Genomic DNA, 18,151 nt, shown 5'->3' with positions numbered 1-18,151 from the left:
CGCGGTACCGGTCCAGGGCCCACTGCCCGTCCCGGGGGCGTCGTCACCGCCCGGGCGGGGCCTCTGCCACCGGAAGCGGCTCGGTCCCGGAGCGTCGCTTCCGGTGCTGCCGCCGCCGCCCTGCGCGAGATGTAGCTGCCGGTGAGTGCGGGGGGGCCGGGGGCGGCCGCGGGGCGGGGGGGGCCGGCCGGAGGCAGGTGCGCGCCCGCCGGTTCCCGTTGACTCTCCCTCCCTCCCCAGCGCGGCGGCAGAAGGACGCGGAGGGACCTTGCAGCGGCTGCCCTCGGCCAGCAGCAGCGACGCAGCCGCCCCCATGGCGTCCCGCAAAGCCTCCCCCGCCGGGCAGGGCACTGCGCTGGCGGCCGCCGGCCGGGACAGAGCGCACCTGGAGCTGGCCGAGCTGGGGCCGCTCCTCGAGGAGAAGGGGGACCCAGGAGCCGCCGGCTCGGCCAGCGTGAGTCTGCCTTCCCCGCCGGGAACCGGCACCCCGCCGGGAACCGGCACCCCGCCGGGAACCCGCACCCCGCCGGGAACCCGCACCCCGCCGGGAACCCGCACCCCGCCGGGAACCCGCACCCCGCCGGGCCGGCTCCGCGCCTCCCTGCTCTGCCTCTCCGCTGCGTCCTTGCGGATTAACGGCAGGAATTCGCCCCTTGTCCCGTTAGCAGCTCGGGGCTGCAGCCGGCCGGGGGCGCTTGGCAGAGCCCCTGGCTCCGGTCTTGCTCTGTGTCGGCGCGGGCAGGCTCCCGGCGCTGGCCCCGAGCCTCTGCGGTCTGCAGCAGCCCTCGGCGGGGGAGCTGGGCTGGGCTGTGACCCAGGTCCGGTGGCCCCGGGGCTGGAACTCGCCTTTCCCAAACCCACCGAGGAGAGGGAGGATGGAGGGAGCGGGGCCAGGGCGGGCAGAGTGCTGCCGGCCCAGGAGGTGCTGCCTGCGCCGGGGGCTGGGCCGGGGTCCTGCCTGGGCAGCCCCTCTGTAATCCTGCCTCAGCAGGGATGAGTCTGGGATTAGCCTGCCCGGGATGGCTGAGGCAGTAGTGTGTTGCATAAGCCCCAGGTGCTCCCTGCAGCCTGCCCCTGCTCCCGAGCCCGGGGACGGTTCCCTCCAGCCCTTTCTCTCCCTAGGCTGAGGACCCTCCATGCCCAGCGGCCCAGGAGGAGGAGGAGGTGGTCCGAGTGCTGACTCTGCCCCTGCAGGCTCACCATGCCATGGAGAAGATGGAAGAGTTTGTGTACAAGGTATGGGAGGGTGCAGTGATGCCTCCCAGTCCTGATTCTGGGGTGGCCTGGATGCCCCAGGCTTGGGCTGGTGAGCAGGGGCCAGGGCCTGGCTCTGTCTGGGTGAAGCTCTCAGGGCTCTGCTCCAGCTCCTCTCACCTGAGCATCTCCTGGGACTGGTGTGGGAAGGGGATGGTGGCAGCTGGGGAGCACTGGTGGGGTTGTGCCCACCCGTGCTGGGTCAGCAGTGCCCTGTGAAGCAGCCTCAGTGTCTCTGCCCTGCCCTAGCAGGGGCTGGCAGCACTGGGCAGAGTGCTGAGCTCGGCCAGGGCCTGTCCTTGTGGCCACCAAGGTTTGGCTAAGTGCTGGCAGAGGCTGAGGGCCAGGCCTGCTCCCTCACCAGTGAGGCTTCCTCTCCCCCACTGCAGCTGGGAGCAGTTCCCCACTGCAGAGAACTGCCTGGGACATGGAAGGGCTAAACCTGAGCGTGCAGCTCACCTCTGACTGCCTCGGCGGGGAGCCAGAACGCCAGGCTGGGAGGGACCCCAGGGACCACCTGGTCCAGCCTGTGCAGGTGATGCTGCAGCCAGCTGGCCTAGCACCCTGCCAGGCTGGGGGCACACTGCCCTGTGGGGAGCTCCGGGGGTGGCTGAAGGGGGCCCACAGGCTGCTGAAGCTGCAGAAGCTGAACCTCCTCTCCCTGAGGAGCCTTTTCAGCCCTGGCTGCGGGGAAGGCTGCTGCTGGGCTTGCTGCCCCCAGTGGAGGCTGCTAGGGTGGGTGAGCCTCAGCCCGGGGCCGTTGCAGGTGTGGGAGGGGCGCTGGAGAGTGATCCCCTACGATGTGCTGCCCGACTGGCTGAAGGACAACGACTACCTCCTGCACGGGCACAGGCCCCCCATGCCCTCCTTCAGAGCCTGCTTCAAGAGCATCTTCCGGATACACACCGAGACAGGCAACATCTGGACACACCTCCTGGGTGAGCCGCCCGGGGCAGGGCCTGGGCCGGCCTGGGAGGGGCTCCTGTGCCGTGCGGCCACGGAAGGGATGGGGGCAGGGGACCTTAAAGGTCATCCAGACCCAGCCCCTGCCACGGGCAGGACACTGCCCACCAGCACAGCTTGCTCAAGGCCTCACCCGGCCTGGCCCTGAACAGCTGCAGGGAGGGGGCAGCCACAGCCTCCCTGGGCAGCCACAGCCTCCCTGGGCAGCCACAGCCTCCCTGGGCAGCCACAGCCTCCCTGGGCAGCCACAGCCTCCCTGGGCAGCCTGGGCCAGGCTCTCCCCACCCTCAGTGTCAAACTCTTCTCTCTGCTCTGGATCTGCCTCTCTCTGTTGCAGTCCCTCCCTGCCCTGGCACAGCAGGCCCCGAGGGGGACTGTCCCCAGCGTCCTTGCAGGCCCCTGGAGGCGCTGAGGGCTGCTCTCCCCTCCCCTCACCCTCCCCTGCTGTGCTCCTCGCAGGTTTCGTTCTGTTCCTGTGCTTGGGCATCCTGACCATGCTGCGCCCCAACATGTACTTCATGGCTCCCCTGCAGGAGAAGGTCGTCTTCGGGATGTTCTTCCTGGGGGCAGTGCTGTGCCTCAGCTTCTCCTGGCTCTTCCACACTGTCTACTGCCACTCCGAGAAGGTCTCCAGGACCTTTTCAAAGTGAGTCGGCACAGGCAGCTCCCGCGGCCCCGGCAGCCTTCGGCCTCTCCCGGCGCCGCCTCCTGGCAGCTGCTGCCCAGGTGCTGGCCCCTGGGGGCTGGAGCTGGGAGGGATCCGCAGCTGCGGCCTGGAGCCTCTGCCGTGGCCTTGAGCTCCTTGAATCTGTCACAGGCACCCTCAGGTGGGCGATGAAGGCCAAAGCCTTGGGAAGCTGCAGCTCCTAGCAGGGTGCCACCCTTGTGCCCCCCCTAGCAGTGAGCTGAGAGGGGGTCCTGATGCCACTGGGCAGTGCTGGTGCACAGCTGGCAGCTGCCACCTTGCTGGGTGCTCTCAAACACATCTGGCTTGGCTCCAGCTTAGGCTGGAACCAGGGACAGAATCCACCCAAACAGGGTTCCCAGCACGGGCAGGAGGCTGGGCAGGAGCCTGTCTGGGGGCTGTGCCCAGCCTGTCCTGGGAGCTGAGCTGATGCCAGCCCCGTGGCAGGGGCAGAGCAGCAGTCAGGCTGGTACCAAGAGCTGCCTCCCAGCAGGCTGCCAGAGGCACTCACTTGAGTGCTGCTTGCTGGGAGGTCCTGCCCCTGGTGCCTGCAGCACAGGCTGTGCCCTGCTGGGCTGGGCTGGGCCATGCTGCCCTGCAGAGGGGCCCTGGCAGAGCGGGCAAGGCAGTGCGGGGGCACCACAGGCCTCTGGTGGGGAGATGGCTTCTGGATCGATGGATGGGAAGCACTTTGCAGTGCAGGAGAGCTGCCAGCAGGGCCTTGTGGGCTGAGTGTGTGCCCCTCCTGTCTCCTCTGCATCCCCTCTGCTCCTGCCAGGCTCTGCCAGCGTCCTCAGGAGCCACATCCGTGCCCACAGACTGCATTGGGCTGGGAGGGACCCTCCAAGGTCATCTTGCCCAACCCCCTGCAGGCAGCAGGGACAGCTCCAGCTGGAGCAGGCTGCTCAGGGCCACAGCAAGGCTGACTTTGAGTGTCATCAGCACCACCTCCCTGAGCAGCCTGTGCCAGGGTCACCACCCTCACTGCAGAGAGCTTCCTCCTGGTGCCCAGCCTAGACCTGCCCTGCTCCAGCCCTTGCCCCTTGCCCTGTCACTACAAGCCCTTGCAGGCAGCCCCTGCCCTGCCTTCCTTCAGGGCCCTTCCTCCTGCCCCACACTGTGTGGATAAGCCCCAAGTGCAGCCCACAGCACTTCCCCCGTGGGGCTGTGGCTGCCCACTCAGGCAGGGTGGCTCTGTGTGGGTGCAGCCAGGCTGGAGGGCACTGGCTGGCTGCTGACCCAGAGCTCCTCTGTGCCTCTGTCCCTGCCCCCTGCTGCAGGTTGGACTATTCAGGAATTGCACTGCTGATCATGGGGAGCTTTGTCCCGTGGCTCTACTACTCCTTCTACTGCTCCCCACAGCCACGACTCATCTACCTCTCCATCGTCTGTGTCTTGGGCATCTCTGCCATCATCGTTGCCCAGTGGGACAGGTTTGCCACCCCCAAGCACAGGCAGACCAGAGCAGGTAGGAGCTCATTGGCCTCACCCAGCAGGCAGCCCGGGAGGGCTTCAGGAGGCCACTTGGGTCAGCACTGGTTTGGACTGGGCAGGGTGGGGAGAGGCCTCCAGAGCTCACCCAGTGCAGCCCCTGGGGCGGGCACCTCCCACCCGCCTTGGGCTGAGCTGCCCTGCGCTGATGCCTCCTCCCTCCCTCCCTCCCGCAGGCGTCTTCCTGGGGCTGGGGCTGAGCGGGGTGGTGCCCACCATGCACTTCACCATCGCCGAGGGCTTCGTGAAGGCCACCACGGTGGGGCAGATGGGTTGGTTCTTCCTGATGGCAGTGATGTACATCACGGGCGCAGGCCTCTACGCGGCGCGCATCCCCGAGCGCTTCTTCCCCGGCAAGTTCGACATCTGGGTGAGTGCGGGCGAGGGGCAGCGCCCGCGGGCTGCGGGGCTCCGAGCTGCCCCGGGGCGCTGCCGGGTCCGGGGTGGCCGCTGGGAGCGGGCAGGGCTGGGCGAAGCGCGGGGCGGGAAGCGCAGCAGCAGCTGGGGGGAGGAGGAGGAGGAGGAGGTGGAGGTGCGGGGGTGCTGCGTCCCCCTGGCCCGGTGCGAGTGCTGCCGGTTGGTGCCCCCCTGCAGTTCCAGTCCCATCAGATCTTCCACGTGCTGGTGGTGGCCGCAGCCTTCGTGCACTTCTACGGCGTGTCCAACCTGCAGGAGTTCCGCTACGGGCTGGAGGGAGGCTGCACGGACGACTCCCTGCTCTGAGGGCTCCTGGGGCCACTGCGAAGCTTCCCAAGTGCTTTTTAAACTCTTTTTGTCTTTGCTAAACTCCAGGGAGGGCTCCAGAGGGCTGGGGGGGCGCTGGGGGGGTTGCTGGCCGTTGGGTTTGTTTTTAACACACACAGAAAACCCAAACCCTTCTCTGCCCACCACAGCCCACCCCTGGCACCGGGAGGAGGCAGGTGCCCCCCACAGCCCTGGGTTGTCCTCTCCAGGCTGTTTTAGCCCACTCCATGGCCCCCCACCCACCCTGGGCATGCAGAGGGTGCCAGCAGGGGCTGTGGGTGCCTCACTTCGGCACCAACCCCCCCAGACCCCCTTCCTGCAGCAGCATCAGAGCGAGGGGAGCCAAGGGGAGAGCCAGGCCTGGGCCCTGCTGCTGCTGCCCGGGGCCCAGGCACAGACTGAGGTCACTTCAGCTCTCCCTGTCCTTGGGGGTTGTTTTTGTTCTCGTTTCTCCTTGACCAAGTAATGTAAACAGAAAGGAAGAGTATTTAATATTTAATACTAAGCTTTAAGGAGCTGCTGCCCCCCCCGGCCCTGCCTGCCTGGGGAGGGGAGGGCAGGAGGGGGAGGGCAGGAGGGGAGTTGCAGAGCTGCTGTAGCTGAGCGAAATAAAAGGTCCTAGTTCAGTGTCAGTGCCTGCAGTCTGCTGCCTGCCTGGGGGCTGGGAGGAGAGGGGCAGCTGGGGGGGGACTGTGCTGCTCTGTCCAGCTCTGAGACTCCACAGCACAAGGACCTGGAGCTGCTGGAGTAGGTTCAGAGGAGGCCACAAAGATGCTCTGAGGCTGGAGAGCCTCCCCTGGGGGGACAGGCTGGGAGGGTTGGGGCTGTGCAGCCTGCAGGAGGCTGCAGAGAGAGCTGGGAGCAGCCTCCTGGCAGCTGAAGGGGCTCCAGGAGAGCCGGGGAGGGGGTGCAGGACAGGGGCAGTGTTTGAGACTGGAGCAGGTAGGTTTAGGTTGGACAGCAGCAGGAAGCTCTGCACAGAGGCTGTGGCACAGGCCCAGGGCAGCCTGCTGGGGCTGGAGCTGTCCCTGTGCCTGCAGGGGCTGGGCAAGATGCCCTCTGAGGCTCCTGTGGGACTCCATCAGTACCCCAGCACTGTGCCCCTCCAATCCTTCCTCATCTCCACCCTAACTCTCTCCTGGCACCTGAGGAGCCCAACCCCCACCTGGCTGCAGTCTCCTCTCCTCTGAACCCCCCCAGCTCCCCCAGCTGCTCCTCCCCAGCCCTGCTCTCCAGACCTTTCCCAGCTTTGTGCTCTTCTCTGGACCTGCTTCAGTCTCTCAGTGTCCTCCTGGGCCTGAGAGGCCCAAAACTGCCCCCAGGACTCAAGCTGTGGCCTCAGCCTGTCCCTGCTGCTGTTTGTGTGTGCTCAGCTGCCTGCTGCAGCCCAGCTTTGAGGGGAGCAGCAGGTTCCCTGGCTGCAGCTCAGCCCTCACCAGCTCCTGCCCACCCTCTGGCCCACCCCTCCTAGTCTGCTCCCAGCCAGCACTGAAGCCACCCAGTGCCCAGGCAGGGGCCAGGAGTCTTCTCCCCCCAGCAGAGCCCTGGGCACAGCTCAGCAGGGCCGGGGCCAGGCTGGGCAGCAGCAGCCTGGAGCTGCACAGCAGGCAGGTGTTGGGACACATCTGGGTCCACAGAGGCCAGGGCCAGCTGAGACCAGGAGAGAGCAGCCACGGACAAAGCAGGACGATGGAGCTGGAAAGCTGCCCGAGGGAGCAGGCACAGCCCAGGGGAGGCCTCACAGCCCCCAGGGGAGGCCTCAGCCCCCAGAGGCGTCTGTGCTGGAGGAGCTGCAAGTGCCACACCGGCAGCAGCTCCACCCCCGAGGAAGTCCTGCGGCTGCCCTAGGACCTGAAAATGTCCTCCAGAGGGTGACAGGAGGTGGTCAGGGTCCTGCAACCAGGCTTTGTGCAGCTCTAACTCACACCCTCCTGGCAGGCTCCATCCTCTCCTCTTCCTGCTCTGCTCTGACTCAGTTTCCTGCCAGAGCACAGAGACCAAACTCCTCCCAGGCAGAGAAGTCAGGAGCAGCTCAGAGCTCAGCAGAGCCCAAGTGGGAATCTGTCAGGAGCTGCCAGCAAGCAGCAGCCCTGACAGCAGCAAAGCTCCCTGGGTCTCAGCTGGCAGGAGGCAGAGAGCCTCCCCCAGCAGCCTGGCCCCAGCCCATGGAGCAGGCATTGGGGTGCTCAGGCAACAGGCTTCAGCCCCCAGCCCCCTGTGTGCTCTGCCTGGAGCTCCCAAACACCTCCAGCAGCTCCAGGAGAAGCTGCCCTGGGGCTTCTGTGCTGCCAAAGCTGAGCAGCAGAGCTGCAAGAGGAAGCTTCTCCAAGCCTGTGGGGCTGGGGAGGGCAGAGGCACCCTGCAGGGCAGGTTCTGCTTCAACCCAAGCACTCAGAAGCCAAAGAGCTGTGGCTCGAAGGGATCTGGCCTGGCTGGCACCTCCTGATCCAACTTCCTCCAGGAACAGGCAGCTGGGGCTGGAGGAGCTCTGCCCACACTGAGGCCTGTGCAGCAACCTCAGTCCAGTGGGGCCGAGGCTAAGCTCCAGCTGAGCTCACACATCCCAGAGCAGGCTCCAAAGCCTTCCAGTCCACGTCCCAAGGACGACAGAGACTCCACGGGGGCCTTGTCTGGCACCTTCCTGTATTCACCCAGCCAGGTGGCAACACTGCAGCACTGGGGGCCAGGGGGAATAAATAGGTTGGGATCTCCTTAGTCCCTGCCCAGCCTGGCACTGAGAAGAGCTGAAGGTCCTGGCCGTGGGCTGCCAAGGCAGCAGTGCAGCTGTGTCCTCCAGCAGTTGGCATCTCAGCCCAGGGGCAGCAGGAGCCAGGAGAGCGTCACTGGTACTGGCGGTAGTCGCTGAAGGGAGTGGGCTGCAGCTGGGAGGGGTCCTCTGCTAACTGGGGGCCTGGGGGGAGAAAGGAAAATGGTTTGGGCTGGAAAGTGGAGCAGGAGGATTAGGTTGGACACGAGGAGGAAGTTCTGCACAGTGAGAGCAGTGAAATAATGGAACAGGTTGCTCGGGGGGTGGCTGAAGACCCTCCCTGGGGAGGCTCAGGGTCAGCCTGGGTGTGGCCCTGGCAGCCTGCTCCAGCCAGAGCTGTGCCTGCTGCCCCCGGGGGGGTGCACAGGATGAGCTTTGGGGCTCCCTCCCAGCCCACTGCCCCCTGGGACTGAAGGGACCCCAAAGGTGATTCCACTCCAGCCCCCTGGCATGGGCACAGACAGCGCCCACCAGAGCAGGCTGCTCAAGGGCTGCTGCTCACAGCCCTGCCCCCAGCCCCTTCACCACAGCTGGCACAGCCACCCTGCAGCAGGCTGCTGGCAGCAGGCCTGGGCCCTGCTTACCGTTGGGGAACTGGGCAGAGGCAAACCTCGTCAGCAGGATCCCAGCTCCTTCGATGAGTGCCAGCAGAATGCCCCCCATGGCAGCAGAGCCCACCATGGCCACAGGCCCGTCTGAAAGCAAAGGCACAGCCCCTGAGTGCTGCCTGCTGCACCACCTGGCAGGGCAGAGCTCCCTGCACTGCTGCCCCCCAGCAGGCAGCTGCAGCCACCAAGGCTCCTCTGCAGCACCGAGGAGACACTCAGTGAGGCACTGCCCCAAGGCCCCCCTGAGCCAGAGCCCAGAGCTGGGCCCAGCACTGCAGATGTGCCCCCCCGGGCAGAACCTGCCCTGCTCTGCTGCCCACACTCTCCTCCGTGCCCCCCAGCACCCCACTGGCCTCCTTGGCCACCAGGGCACCTTGCTGGCTCCTAGGCAGTTGTTGCCCCCCAGCACCCCCAGGGCCTTCTCCTGGGAGCTGCTCTCCAGCAGGTCCCCCCCCAGCTGTGCTGCTCAGGAGGTTGTTCCTGCCCAGGGGCAGGCCCTGCCCTTGCCCTGGCACAGCTGCAGGAGCTTCTCCTCCCCACAGCTCTCCAGCCTGGCCTGGCCTCACTCACTGCCAGCACAGCCTGAGGGGTCTCTGGTGCCAGCAGCAAGCTGCCTGAGGCTCCACTCCCAGTGCCCACCCCCAAGGACAGCACAGCCACAGGCCCCCACCTAGACTGGGACCCAACCACCAATGCCAGCCTGGGTGCCAGGGTGTTTGGTTCCCCAGTGGGTGGGAAGGGGAGGCCAGGACACAGAAGGTCAGGCAGTGTCCTCCTCTGTTCCTTACTTCTTGCAGCTAAAATGGCTCCAGTCAGAGCTCCACTGGTGATGGAATTCCAGGGATCCTCCTTGCCTCTCATCCTCACCATGCTGCAGTCAATCATGGAGAAGAGACCTCCCCAGACAGCAAAGCTCCCTGTGAAAGCAGAAGCCAGGTTAGAGAAGGCAGCTGAGCCCCTCCTGCTGCAGCTGGCACCAGGTGGCACAGAGCAGGGCCCCTGGCTGGCACCAGGAGGTGGCACAGAGCAGGCCCCCTGGCTGGCAGACAGGCACCATGGCCAGGCCCTGATGGAGCCACAGAACTGTTTAGGTTGGAAAAGATCTTTGAGATAGTCAAGTCCAAGCTCAGCCCAGCAGTGCCAGGGCACTGCCAGGCCATGGCCCTCAGCACCACAGCTGCAGGCTCTGAAACCCCTCCAGGGGTGAGGACTGCAGCACTGCCCTGGGCAGCCTGGGCCAGGCCTGGGCAAGCCTCAAGGGGCAGAAATTGTTCCTTGTGGCCAACCTGAACCTGCCCTGGGGCAGCCTGAGGCCATTTCCTCTCATCCTGTCCCTTGTGCCCTGGCAGCAGAGCCCAACCCCAGCTGGCTGCAGTGAGCAGTGAGCTTTGCCCTCAGCCTCCTCTTCCCCACACTGCCTCTGCCCAGCTCCCTCAGCTGCTCCTCCCCAGCCCTGCTCCTGAGCTCCATTGCCCTTCTCTGCATTCACCTGGGCTCTGCTCCCAGGGAACGAGGGGCAATGGCCTCAGGTTGCCCCAGGGGAGGCTCAGGTTGCCCCAGGGGAGGCTCAGGTTGGACATCTTCACTGGAAGGGTTCTCAAACCCTGGCACAGGCTCCCCAGGGAGGGGTCTGGAAGGCACAGAGGTGTGGAGCTGAGGCAGGGAATGGTTGGAGTGGAGCAGCTGAAAGGCTTCTCCCACCAAGGCAGCTCTGCGATGCCACCACAGAAGCAGCAGCCCCAGGGGGCACTGCCCCAGGGCCCTCCACACCTCCACCGACCCTGGGTGCCCCAGAGCTGTGCCCACTCACTGCCCAGGCTCTACCAAATGCCCCTGAAGGCCTCAGGGCCCCCTCAGCTGTGGCTGCAGCTGCCCCCCAGTGCCCCCATCCCGGGCCGGGCCGCAGGCAGAGTCACCTCCCAGCTGCGGCGCTCGCGTCTTGACGGCGGTCAGGCTGCCCCGCAGGCGGTGGCTCACCCCCTGGCACGGAGAGAAAGCTCAGTCAGGAGGGGGCTGCAGTGCCCAGGACCCACCTGGTTGTGCCCCTGGGCCGCTGGAGCTCCTGCTGGGTGCAGCCAGGTCTCAGAACCACAGCACAGCTGTGAGCAGCCTCCTGCTCTGCTCCTGCCAGCTCCAACAGCCCAGCACGGCCCCGGCACGGCCCCAGGCCCCCTCAAGAGCTGTGCCCAGGAGCCAGGGGCAGGTCACAGCAGGCACAGCAGCCCAGGGCTCCCATCTCTATCTGCAGCTGGAAGCAGCAGCAGAAGCTCAGCCCCAGGGGCCCTCTGCTGCTGCTCCCTCCACAGCCCAGGCAGGGCAGGCAGCTGCACCATTCCCCCCCACCTCCTGCTGCCACCAGATCAAGCAGGGGGAAGCAGAACTAAAGGCAAAGGTCCTGCCAGGATGCCAAACGCTTCTCCAGATGCATCCCCTGGCTGGACTGAGGGCGTGGGGGTCACTGCTGCTCCCCTCTCCCTGCCCAGGGGCCTCTGCTCCCTCAGCTGCTGAGATGGAGGCAGCAGAGCTGTGCTCTGAGCGAGCTCCCAGAGGCTTCACTCACCACTGGGGAGTTCCTGAACCCTTTGATGGCCTGGAAGATGCCACCTCCTATGGCTCCCATGGTGAAAGCACCTCCACAGTCATCTACTATCCTCCAGGGGCTGTAAAGAGAAGCAGAAAGACTCAGTCTGTATCTGCTCCACCCCTCCTGCACTGGAAGTGACCCCAGAGCACCCCCACAGCACCCAGGGCCAGCCTGGGGCAGGCCCAGCAGCTGAACTGCCTCGGGAGCAGCCAACACCAACACCCAGGGGCAGGAACAACCCCAGGGCAGCCTCTGCAGAGAGCCTCAGGTCCAGCTCCACGCAGCCTGCAGCTCCCCTGAGGGACCCTCCAGGGGCATCCTGCCCAGCCCCCTGCAGGCAGCAGGGACAGCTCCAGCCAGAGCAGGCTGCCCTGGGCCACAGCAAGGCTGGCCCTGAATGGCTCCAGGCATGAGCCTCCACCACAGCCCTGGGCAGCCTGTGCCAGCCTCTCCCCACCCTCACCGAGCAGAACTCCCTCCTGGTGTCCAACTTGGCCCTGCCCTGCTCCAGTTCCAAACCATTTCCCCTCCTCCTGTCACCACCAGCCCTGACCTCACAGCAGAGGTCCTGCAGCCCTCTGAGCATCTCTGTGGCCCTGAATTCCTGACCCGGGGCAGGGAGATGCACTCCCAGGATGGGGACCTGCAGCATCCCAGCTCTGCTCTTACAGACTAAAGAGCTCCACATCTGCTGCTCCTGCCCCACAGAGCCCTGCCTCAACCCCACACCCAAATCCCTCTCTCCAGACCCCAGCCTTACCCCTAAACCTTACCCTCTCCCCAGCCCCTAGACCCTATCCTTATGCAGACCCCACCTCAGACCCTTGTCCCAGACCCTTCAGCCTCCAGCCCCCTCCCCCACTCCCAGCCCCTCCCAGCACTGCAGGTTCTGCCACGAGGATCCTTCTCCTTCCTGAAAATAAATCCAAGCTTTCCAGTCCCTCCTCCTCCTCCCAGCTCCTCACACCCATGACCTACTTCTGCCTCTCTCCTGCCTCCTCAGCCTGCTGAACGCTGCTGCTTCTTTGCTGCTCTGGTGGCATTCACCTGCTCTGCTTCTGCACCTTGGCCTCAGTTGTCTGTCCCAGATGTGCCACAGCCCTGCCCAGCGCCCCCACAGGTCTGACCCAGTGACATGGGCAGGGCACAGAGCTGCTGGAGTGAGGCCAGAGGAGGCCACAGAGATGCTCCCAGGGCTGGAGCAGCTCTGCTGTGAGCACAGGCTGGGGGGCCTGGGGGTGTGCAGCTCCAGGGGCACCTCAGAGCTGCCCTGAAGGGCTCCTGCAGGAAGGCTGCAGAGAGCCTTTGGCTGAGGGAGTCTGAGCCAGGCCAAGGGGGAATGGTTTGGAGCTGAGGCAGAGCAGGCTCAGAGTGGAGCTGAGGAAGAAGCTCTGCAGTGTGAGGGTGCTGAGACTGGCACAGGCTGCCCAGGGAGGCTGTGGCTGGCTCCTGCCTGGGGGTGTGCAAGGCCAGGCTGGGTGAGGCCCTGGGCAGCTGAGTGTGGCTGAGAGGTGTCCCTGGGCACGGCAGCAGGGTGGAGCAGAGGAGCTATGAGCTCCCCTCCCCTCCTCACTGCCCTGCACTTCCCACCCCTGCAGCCCCTCCAGCCAGGGCTGGCTGAAAGGCCTCAGCCTCACCTCACATTTCATCTTCCTTCCCCTGCCCCTGCATGTAACAGCCAGGGAAAGGCTCCAGGCACAGCCTTGGCCGAGATGGAAAGTGACAAAATCTTCTCCTCAGGGCTTTCTGCTGCTGTTTTGTTCCTCTGCAGCTCTCCCCCTGCCCAGGTTGTGATCTGCTCTGTGTGAACAGAACAGCTCAGCACAACTGTCAGCAGCCTTCAACCTGCTGGCAGTGACCTTCAGAGCACCACAGGATGGGCTGGAAGGGACCTCGAAGCTCATCCAGTGCCAACCCCTGCCACGGGCCCAGGCTGCTCAAGGCCTCGTCCAGCCTGGTCCTGAACACCTCCAGGGGTGGGCATCCACAGCCTCCCTGGGCAGCCTGTGCCAGGCTCTCCTCACCCTCACTCTCAAAGTCTCTTCCTCCTCTCCCAGCTCAGAGCCACTGTCCCTGCCCTGGCACTCCCAGCCCTTGCCCACAGTCCCTCCCCAGCCCTCCTGCTATGCAGGCTGCTCTGAGCTCTCCCTGGAGCCTTCTCCTCTCCAGGCTGCACAGCCCCAGGCTCTCCCAGCCTGTGCACAGAGCAGAGGTTCTGCAGCCTCTGAGCAGCCTCTGGCTCTCCTCTGGGCCCCTTCAGCACTTCTTGTTAAAAGGCTTTCTGGAAATCCCACTGGATTCCTGGCAGTGGTTTTGCTCCACCAGAGGGGCCCAGAACGCCAAGGCAGCCAACCAGGACTGCTCTTTACAGCAGCTTCCTTAGCTGCACTCCGAGCTCAGAAGCTTTCCCTGACTCCTCCACCTTTAACCCTGCCTCAGGAGCCGAACTCATCAGCTGCCACCTTTGGGGGTTCTTCATTTCCCCTTCAAGCTCTCCCCTGCAGGAGGCAGCTCTGAAATGAGCAGAGACCTTTGCCACTTCGTGTGGCAGCTCCTTGGAGCTGCTGCAGCTGCAGTGACGCCAAGCACCGAGCCCAGGCTCAGCAGAGGGCACTCCGCAGGCAGGGGAAAGGATCACTCCAGCGCTGGTCTGGCACCAGCGGCTCCGAGTCAGTGCTAACTGCTGCCCTGGCAGCAGCAGATGCTCTGCCGACAGCTACGTACGAGGCAGGCTCAGATCCTTCCTCCCGAGTGCACTGGGAGAGGAGCAGAGGCCAGGAGCATGCCTGTGCCACGGCCCCGGGGCTGCCACACCCACGGGGATGCTCCAGAGCCTGGGGCTGGCCTCGGATCCATGCCCAGAGTCACGGAAAGGAGGCAGAAAGGGGAGGGGGCAGCAGGGTGAGGGCAAAGAGGGCACTGAGGGGCTGCAGCAGGCCCAGAGCAGGGCAGCGAAGGTGGGGCCGGGGCCGGATGGTGAGCCCAGGTCAGAGCTGTGGATAACTCATCCCTGGAGACGTTCCGGGCCAGGCTGAACAGGGCTTGAAGCAATCTGACCTAGTGGAAGGTGTCCCTGGCAGGGAGGTTGGGCTTCAGGGCACCTCCCAACCCCCCCTCTGCGCTGGATGCTGCCCGGGCCCAGGCCGCAGCACCCCCAGGGCAAGTCAACAGCCCCCGGGCGCTAAGGGGCAACGGAGAAGACCTGAGGGAACCAAGGCGCAGCACCGAGAACCGGGAAGGGCCCCAGGGAAGGGCCAAGGGAGCAGAGCGGGGCCCAAGGGACCCTTGTGGGGCCTCAGCGCCCAGCCGGCACGCCGACACCGGCCCCTCTCCCTCGGACAGGCTCCTCAGGCCCAGTACCGGCAGGGCTCTGCCTGCGCAGTCGCTGCGCCACCGGCGGCGCGGGACGAGGCTCCGCCGCCGCTGCCCTCGGCCTGGCCCCTCCGCGCCGCCGCAGAAGGGCCCCACCAAGGTCACGCCCCCCCCTCCGCCAGAAAGCCGCCGCGGGAAGCGCCGGGCAGCGCCGCAGCAGCACTCGCACCGCTCGGTCCCGGTCCCGGTCCGGTCCCGCCCCCCCCCGGCCCCGCCGCCCCCCCCCGGCCCCGCCGCCCCCCAGGCCCGGGCGCCCGCGCGCCGCTCACCAGGGCTCGCGCGCGTACTCCTCCATCTTGGCTGCTGCCCCGCCCACGCCCCGCCGCGCGATTGGCTCAGCGCCGCGGCCGCCGGCCAATGGGGAGGGTGGGCGGGACTAAAGGAGGAGGCAACCTTTGCGCATGCGCATGACGCATCCAATGCCACCGCCCCCCAAGCCCCCCTCCCTCCGGGGAGCGGCGCGTGCGCGGGGCTGCGGGGCGGGGCCGGGGCTGAGGGGCGGGGACAGATCTGCGGGGCGGGGCTGAGGGGCGGGGCGGGGGCAGGTCTGCGGTGCTCGGTTCGCGCTGAGGGAGGATGCGGCGGCGCTGGTGCGGCGGCGGCGGCGCTGGTGCGGCGGCGGCGGCGCTGGTGCGGCGGCGGCGCTGGTGCGGCGGCGGCGGCGCTCACCAGGAGGTGGTATTGTGGCACTTGCTTTGGCCGAGGAGAGCAGATGGGAAGAGTGGAAACCCTCAGCTGCATCTCAAGCCCTGCCGCTCGGTGCAGCCCGGGGGCAGCTCTCTCCGCTCTCCTGTTTGTAGAACTGTTTGTGCTAGAGACCTTTGAGATCATTGAGTCCAACCATTAACCCAGCACTGCCAAGTCCACCATGGCCCTCAACACCGCAGCTCCACAGCTTTGAAACCCCTCCAGGGATGAGGACTCCACCACTGCCCTCCCCCAGGCAATGTCACTGCTGACTGCAGGGGGCATTGGACAAGATGACCTTTAAATCTGAGAATCAGTCAGGGTTGGAAGGCACCACAAGGATCAGCCAGTTCCAACCCCCCTGCCATGGGCAGGGACATCCTACCCTAGAGCAGGCTGCACACAGCCTCAGTCAGCCTGGCCTTAAACACCCCCAGGGATGAGGCCTCAACCACCTCCCTGGGCAACCCATTCCAGGCTCTCACCACTCTCATGCTCAACAACTTCCTCCTCAATCTCCCCACCTCCAGCTTTGCTCCATTCCCCCTAGAGACCCCTTTGAGGGTCCCTTCAACCTGATGCAATCTGCGATAAGAGGAAAACCCCAAGATGAAGGGTCCTAGATGGTGGCACAAGAGGTGGTGACACAGAAAGCACTCCTGGCTCTGGTAGAGCCTGGCACAGCTGCTCCATCTGATGCTGTCACAGTTGCTGGTCCCTAGGATGTGGCCAATCAAGCCTCAGGGTTTCAAAGGGCTGTCCTGCAGAAGCATTCATCAGTGCCTGCGAGGTGCTCAGTTGCCATGGAGATGGATGCTGATAAATGCAGAGACTGGAGGAGTCTCGGTGGAGCTGCTGGGAGCTCTCTGCACCAAAGCACCCCACGCCAGGCTCTCCTGCTGGCACAGCTTCAAAGGGCTGGTGTCCAGTCCCCGTGGAGCCTGGAATTGTCCTCCTGTCTGTCTGCTTCCCCTCAGGACTCTTTCCTATGCTTTGGATCCGTTTTCTTCTGAATTGTCCCCTCCTTGACAAGGTCTTGATTGTGTTGTTCTGAGCCTCGACTCCTCAGGAGAAGAACCAGACCCAGCTCCTTGGGAAGCTGTAAATGTGACCCGGGAGGCTCTGAGTGCCTCCTGAAGTGTCACAGGCTGGTTTGAGTGGGAAGGGACCTTTAAAGCTCACCTGCAGTCAACAGAGACATCTGCAGCTGGAGCAGGCTGCTCAGAGCCCAAAACAACCTGACCCAGGTTCCAGGACTGGGACATCTGCCACATCTCTGGGCAGCCTGGGCCAGGCTCTCACCACCCTCAGCATCCAAATTTCCTTCCTTCTCTCCACTCTGAATCTGCCTCTTTTAGTTCCAAACCATCCCCCCTTGTCCTGGCACAACAGGCCCTGAGAAAAACTCTGTCCCCACCTTCCTTCCAGGCTCCTTTAAGCACTGCAAGGCCACCAGGAGGGAAGGCTGGGGAGGGACTTCTGACAAGGGCTGGGAGTGACAGGAGGAGAGGCAATGGCTTGAAACCAGGCAGGAGAGATTTAGGTTGGAGGTCAGGAGGAAGCTCTGCACAGTGAGGGTGGTGAGACCCTGGCCCAGGCTGCCCAGAGAGGTGGTTGAGATCCCATCCCTGGAGCCATTCAAGGTCAGACTTGCTGTGGGCCTGGGCAGCCTGCTCTGGCTGGGGATGTCCCTGCTGCCTGCAGGGGGGCTGCACAAGCTGCCCTCTGAGGGTCCCTTCCAGCCCCATGCACTCTGTGAATCTCATGAGAGCTTCTTTTACAGAAGACAACCAAAGAGCTTCTTGTTTGGATGAGCAAAGGGAGAGGCCTGAGAGCAGGCAGAGAATATTGAGAAGATGGTAAAGGATGAAGAGAAAAGGCTGAAGCTGGCAGCATAATGAATGGGTACCAGACAGGGTAAAGCTGCCTCCAGAGTGGCTGGGAAGAGCCTGCCTGTGCAGGAGAACCTGCAGCTGCCAGAGAGCTGCTCTGCAGATAAGGATGATGGAAAGGAGATGCCTGCAGCCAAAGCCCTGGCTTAGGGCACTGCCTGGACCAGAAGCAGAAGAGGCTCAGGGATTTGGTCTGTGCAGGAGGAGGATGTCTCTGGGCGTGGCAGGGAGCGTTGTGGTGCAGAGAGGCTGCAGAAGCCCCCTGAGAGAGCAGAAGGTCTGGCAAAGTGACCCAGGGTCAGTGCTGGGGTCTGAGGAGCAGGCTCCAGGCTAGGCTGGGTCTGGCTGCTCCCTCCCTCTTCGAGGGCACATCCTTCAGAGGGCACACAGCCTGCACCAGCAGCATCACCTCCCACCCTCCAGCTCTTTCCCTGAGGGCTGTGAGCTTGGGGAGCTGTGGGAGAAGGATGAAAATGTTCTTCGGGGTGGGCACTGTGTTGCTGATCTTGGCCAAGAGCCTCCACTGCCACAGCAGGACCTCTGCCCTCTTGTAGTGGAGGAGGCATCTCACACCTTCTGAGCCATGCTGACCTCTTCACTCACCTGAGGAATGCTTTTTCTTGGCCCAGGAGCTCTCCTGCCACAGCTCCACCCCTGAAACCTGCTGCATTTTCCTTTTAGAAGCAACAGAAGTCACCCAGCAGCCACCTGAGGCTGCTTCCTCTGCCTTCACTCACTGCACTCCATAGGGTCACAGCAGGGCAGGGGTTGGAAGGGACCTCTGGAGGTCGCCCAGTCCAACACCCTGCCCAGGCAGGGCCACCCAGAGAAGGTCACCCAGGTACACATCCAGGCAGGTTTTGATCGTCCCCAGAGATGGATCCTCCAGCAGCTCTCTGGGCAGCCTGCTCCAGCAGCCCTGGTTGCAGGAGCTCCTCCACGTGTCTAGCTGAACTTCTGATGTTCAAGGTGGTGCCCACTGCCTCCTGTCCTGTCCCTGGGCACCACTCAACACAGCCTGGTGCCACCCTCCCGACCCCCACCCTTGGAGTGTTGACCAGCACTGCTCAGATGCCCCTCAGCTGCCGCAGGTCTCAGCCCCTC

At 64.8% G+C, this 18,151-nt stretch overlaps 2 protein-coding genes across 2 annotated transcripts; one reads left to right on the top strand and one right to left on the bottom strand.

The window, feature by feature from the left end:
• The first annotated feature begins 39 nt into the window (after positions 1-39).
• Positions 40-5,769, top strand: ADIPOR1 (adiponectin receptor 1). The gene is made up of 8 exons (XM_064173985.1): positions 40-141; positions 241-454; positions 1,123-1,236; positions 2,021-2,192; positions 2,677-2,863; positions 4,183-4,370; positions 4,570-4,763; positions 4,988-5,769. The coding sequence occupies exons 2-8, from the start codon at positions 314-316 to the stop codon at positions 5,114-5,116; spliced, it is 1,125 nt and encodes a 374-aa protein (XP_064030055.1). The 5' UTR covers positions 40-141; positions 241-313; the 3' UTR covers positions 5,117-5,769.
• A 1,992-nt stretch (positions 5,770-7,761) lies between these two features.
• TIMM17A (translocase of inner mitochondrial membrane 17A) lies at positions 7,762-14,836 on the bottom strand. The gene is made up of 6 exons (XM_064173994.1): positions 14,738-14,836; positions 11,073-11,172; positions 10,429-10,492; positions 9,301-9,429; positions 8,489-8,599; positions 7,762-8,048 (listed from the first exon to the last, which is right to left on the bottom strand). The coding sequence occupies exons 1-6, from the start codon at positions 14,761-14,763 to the stop codon at positions 7,978-7,980; spliced, it is 501 nt and encodes a 166-aa protein (XP_064030064.1). The 5' UTR covers positions 14,764-14,836; the 3' UTR covers positions 7,762-7,977.
• Between the last annotated feature and the right edge of the window lie 3,315 nt (positions 14,837-18,151).

This window comes from Pogoniulus pusillus, chromosome 39, assembly GCF_015220805.1.
Source record: "Pogoniulus pusillus isolate bPogPus1 chromosome 39, bPogPus1.pri, whole genome shotgun sequence".
Taxonomy (NCBI): domain Eukaryota; kingdom Metazoa; phylum Chordata; class Aves; order Piciformes; family Lybiidae; genus Pogoniulus; species Pogoniulus pusillus.
This window is presented reverse-complemented; position numbering and strand designations above follow the sequence as displayed.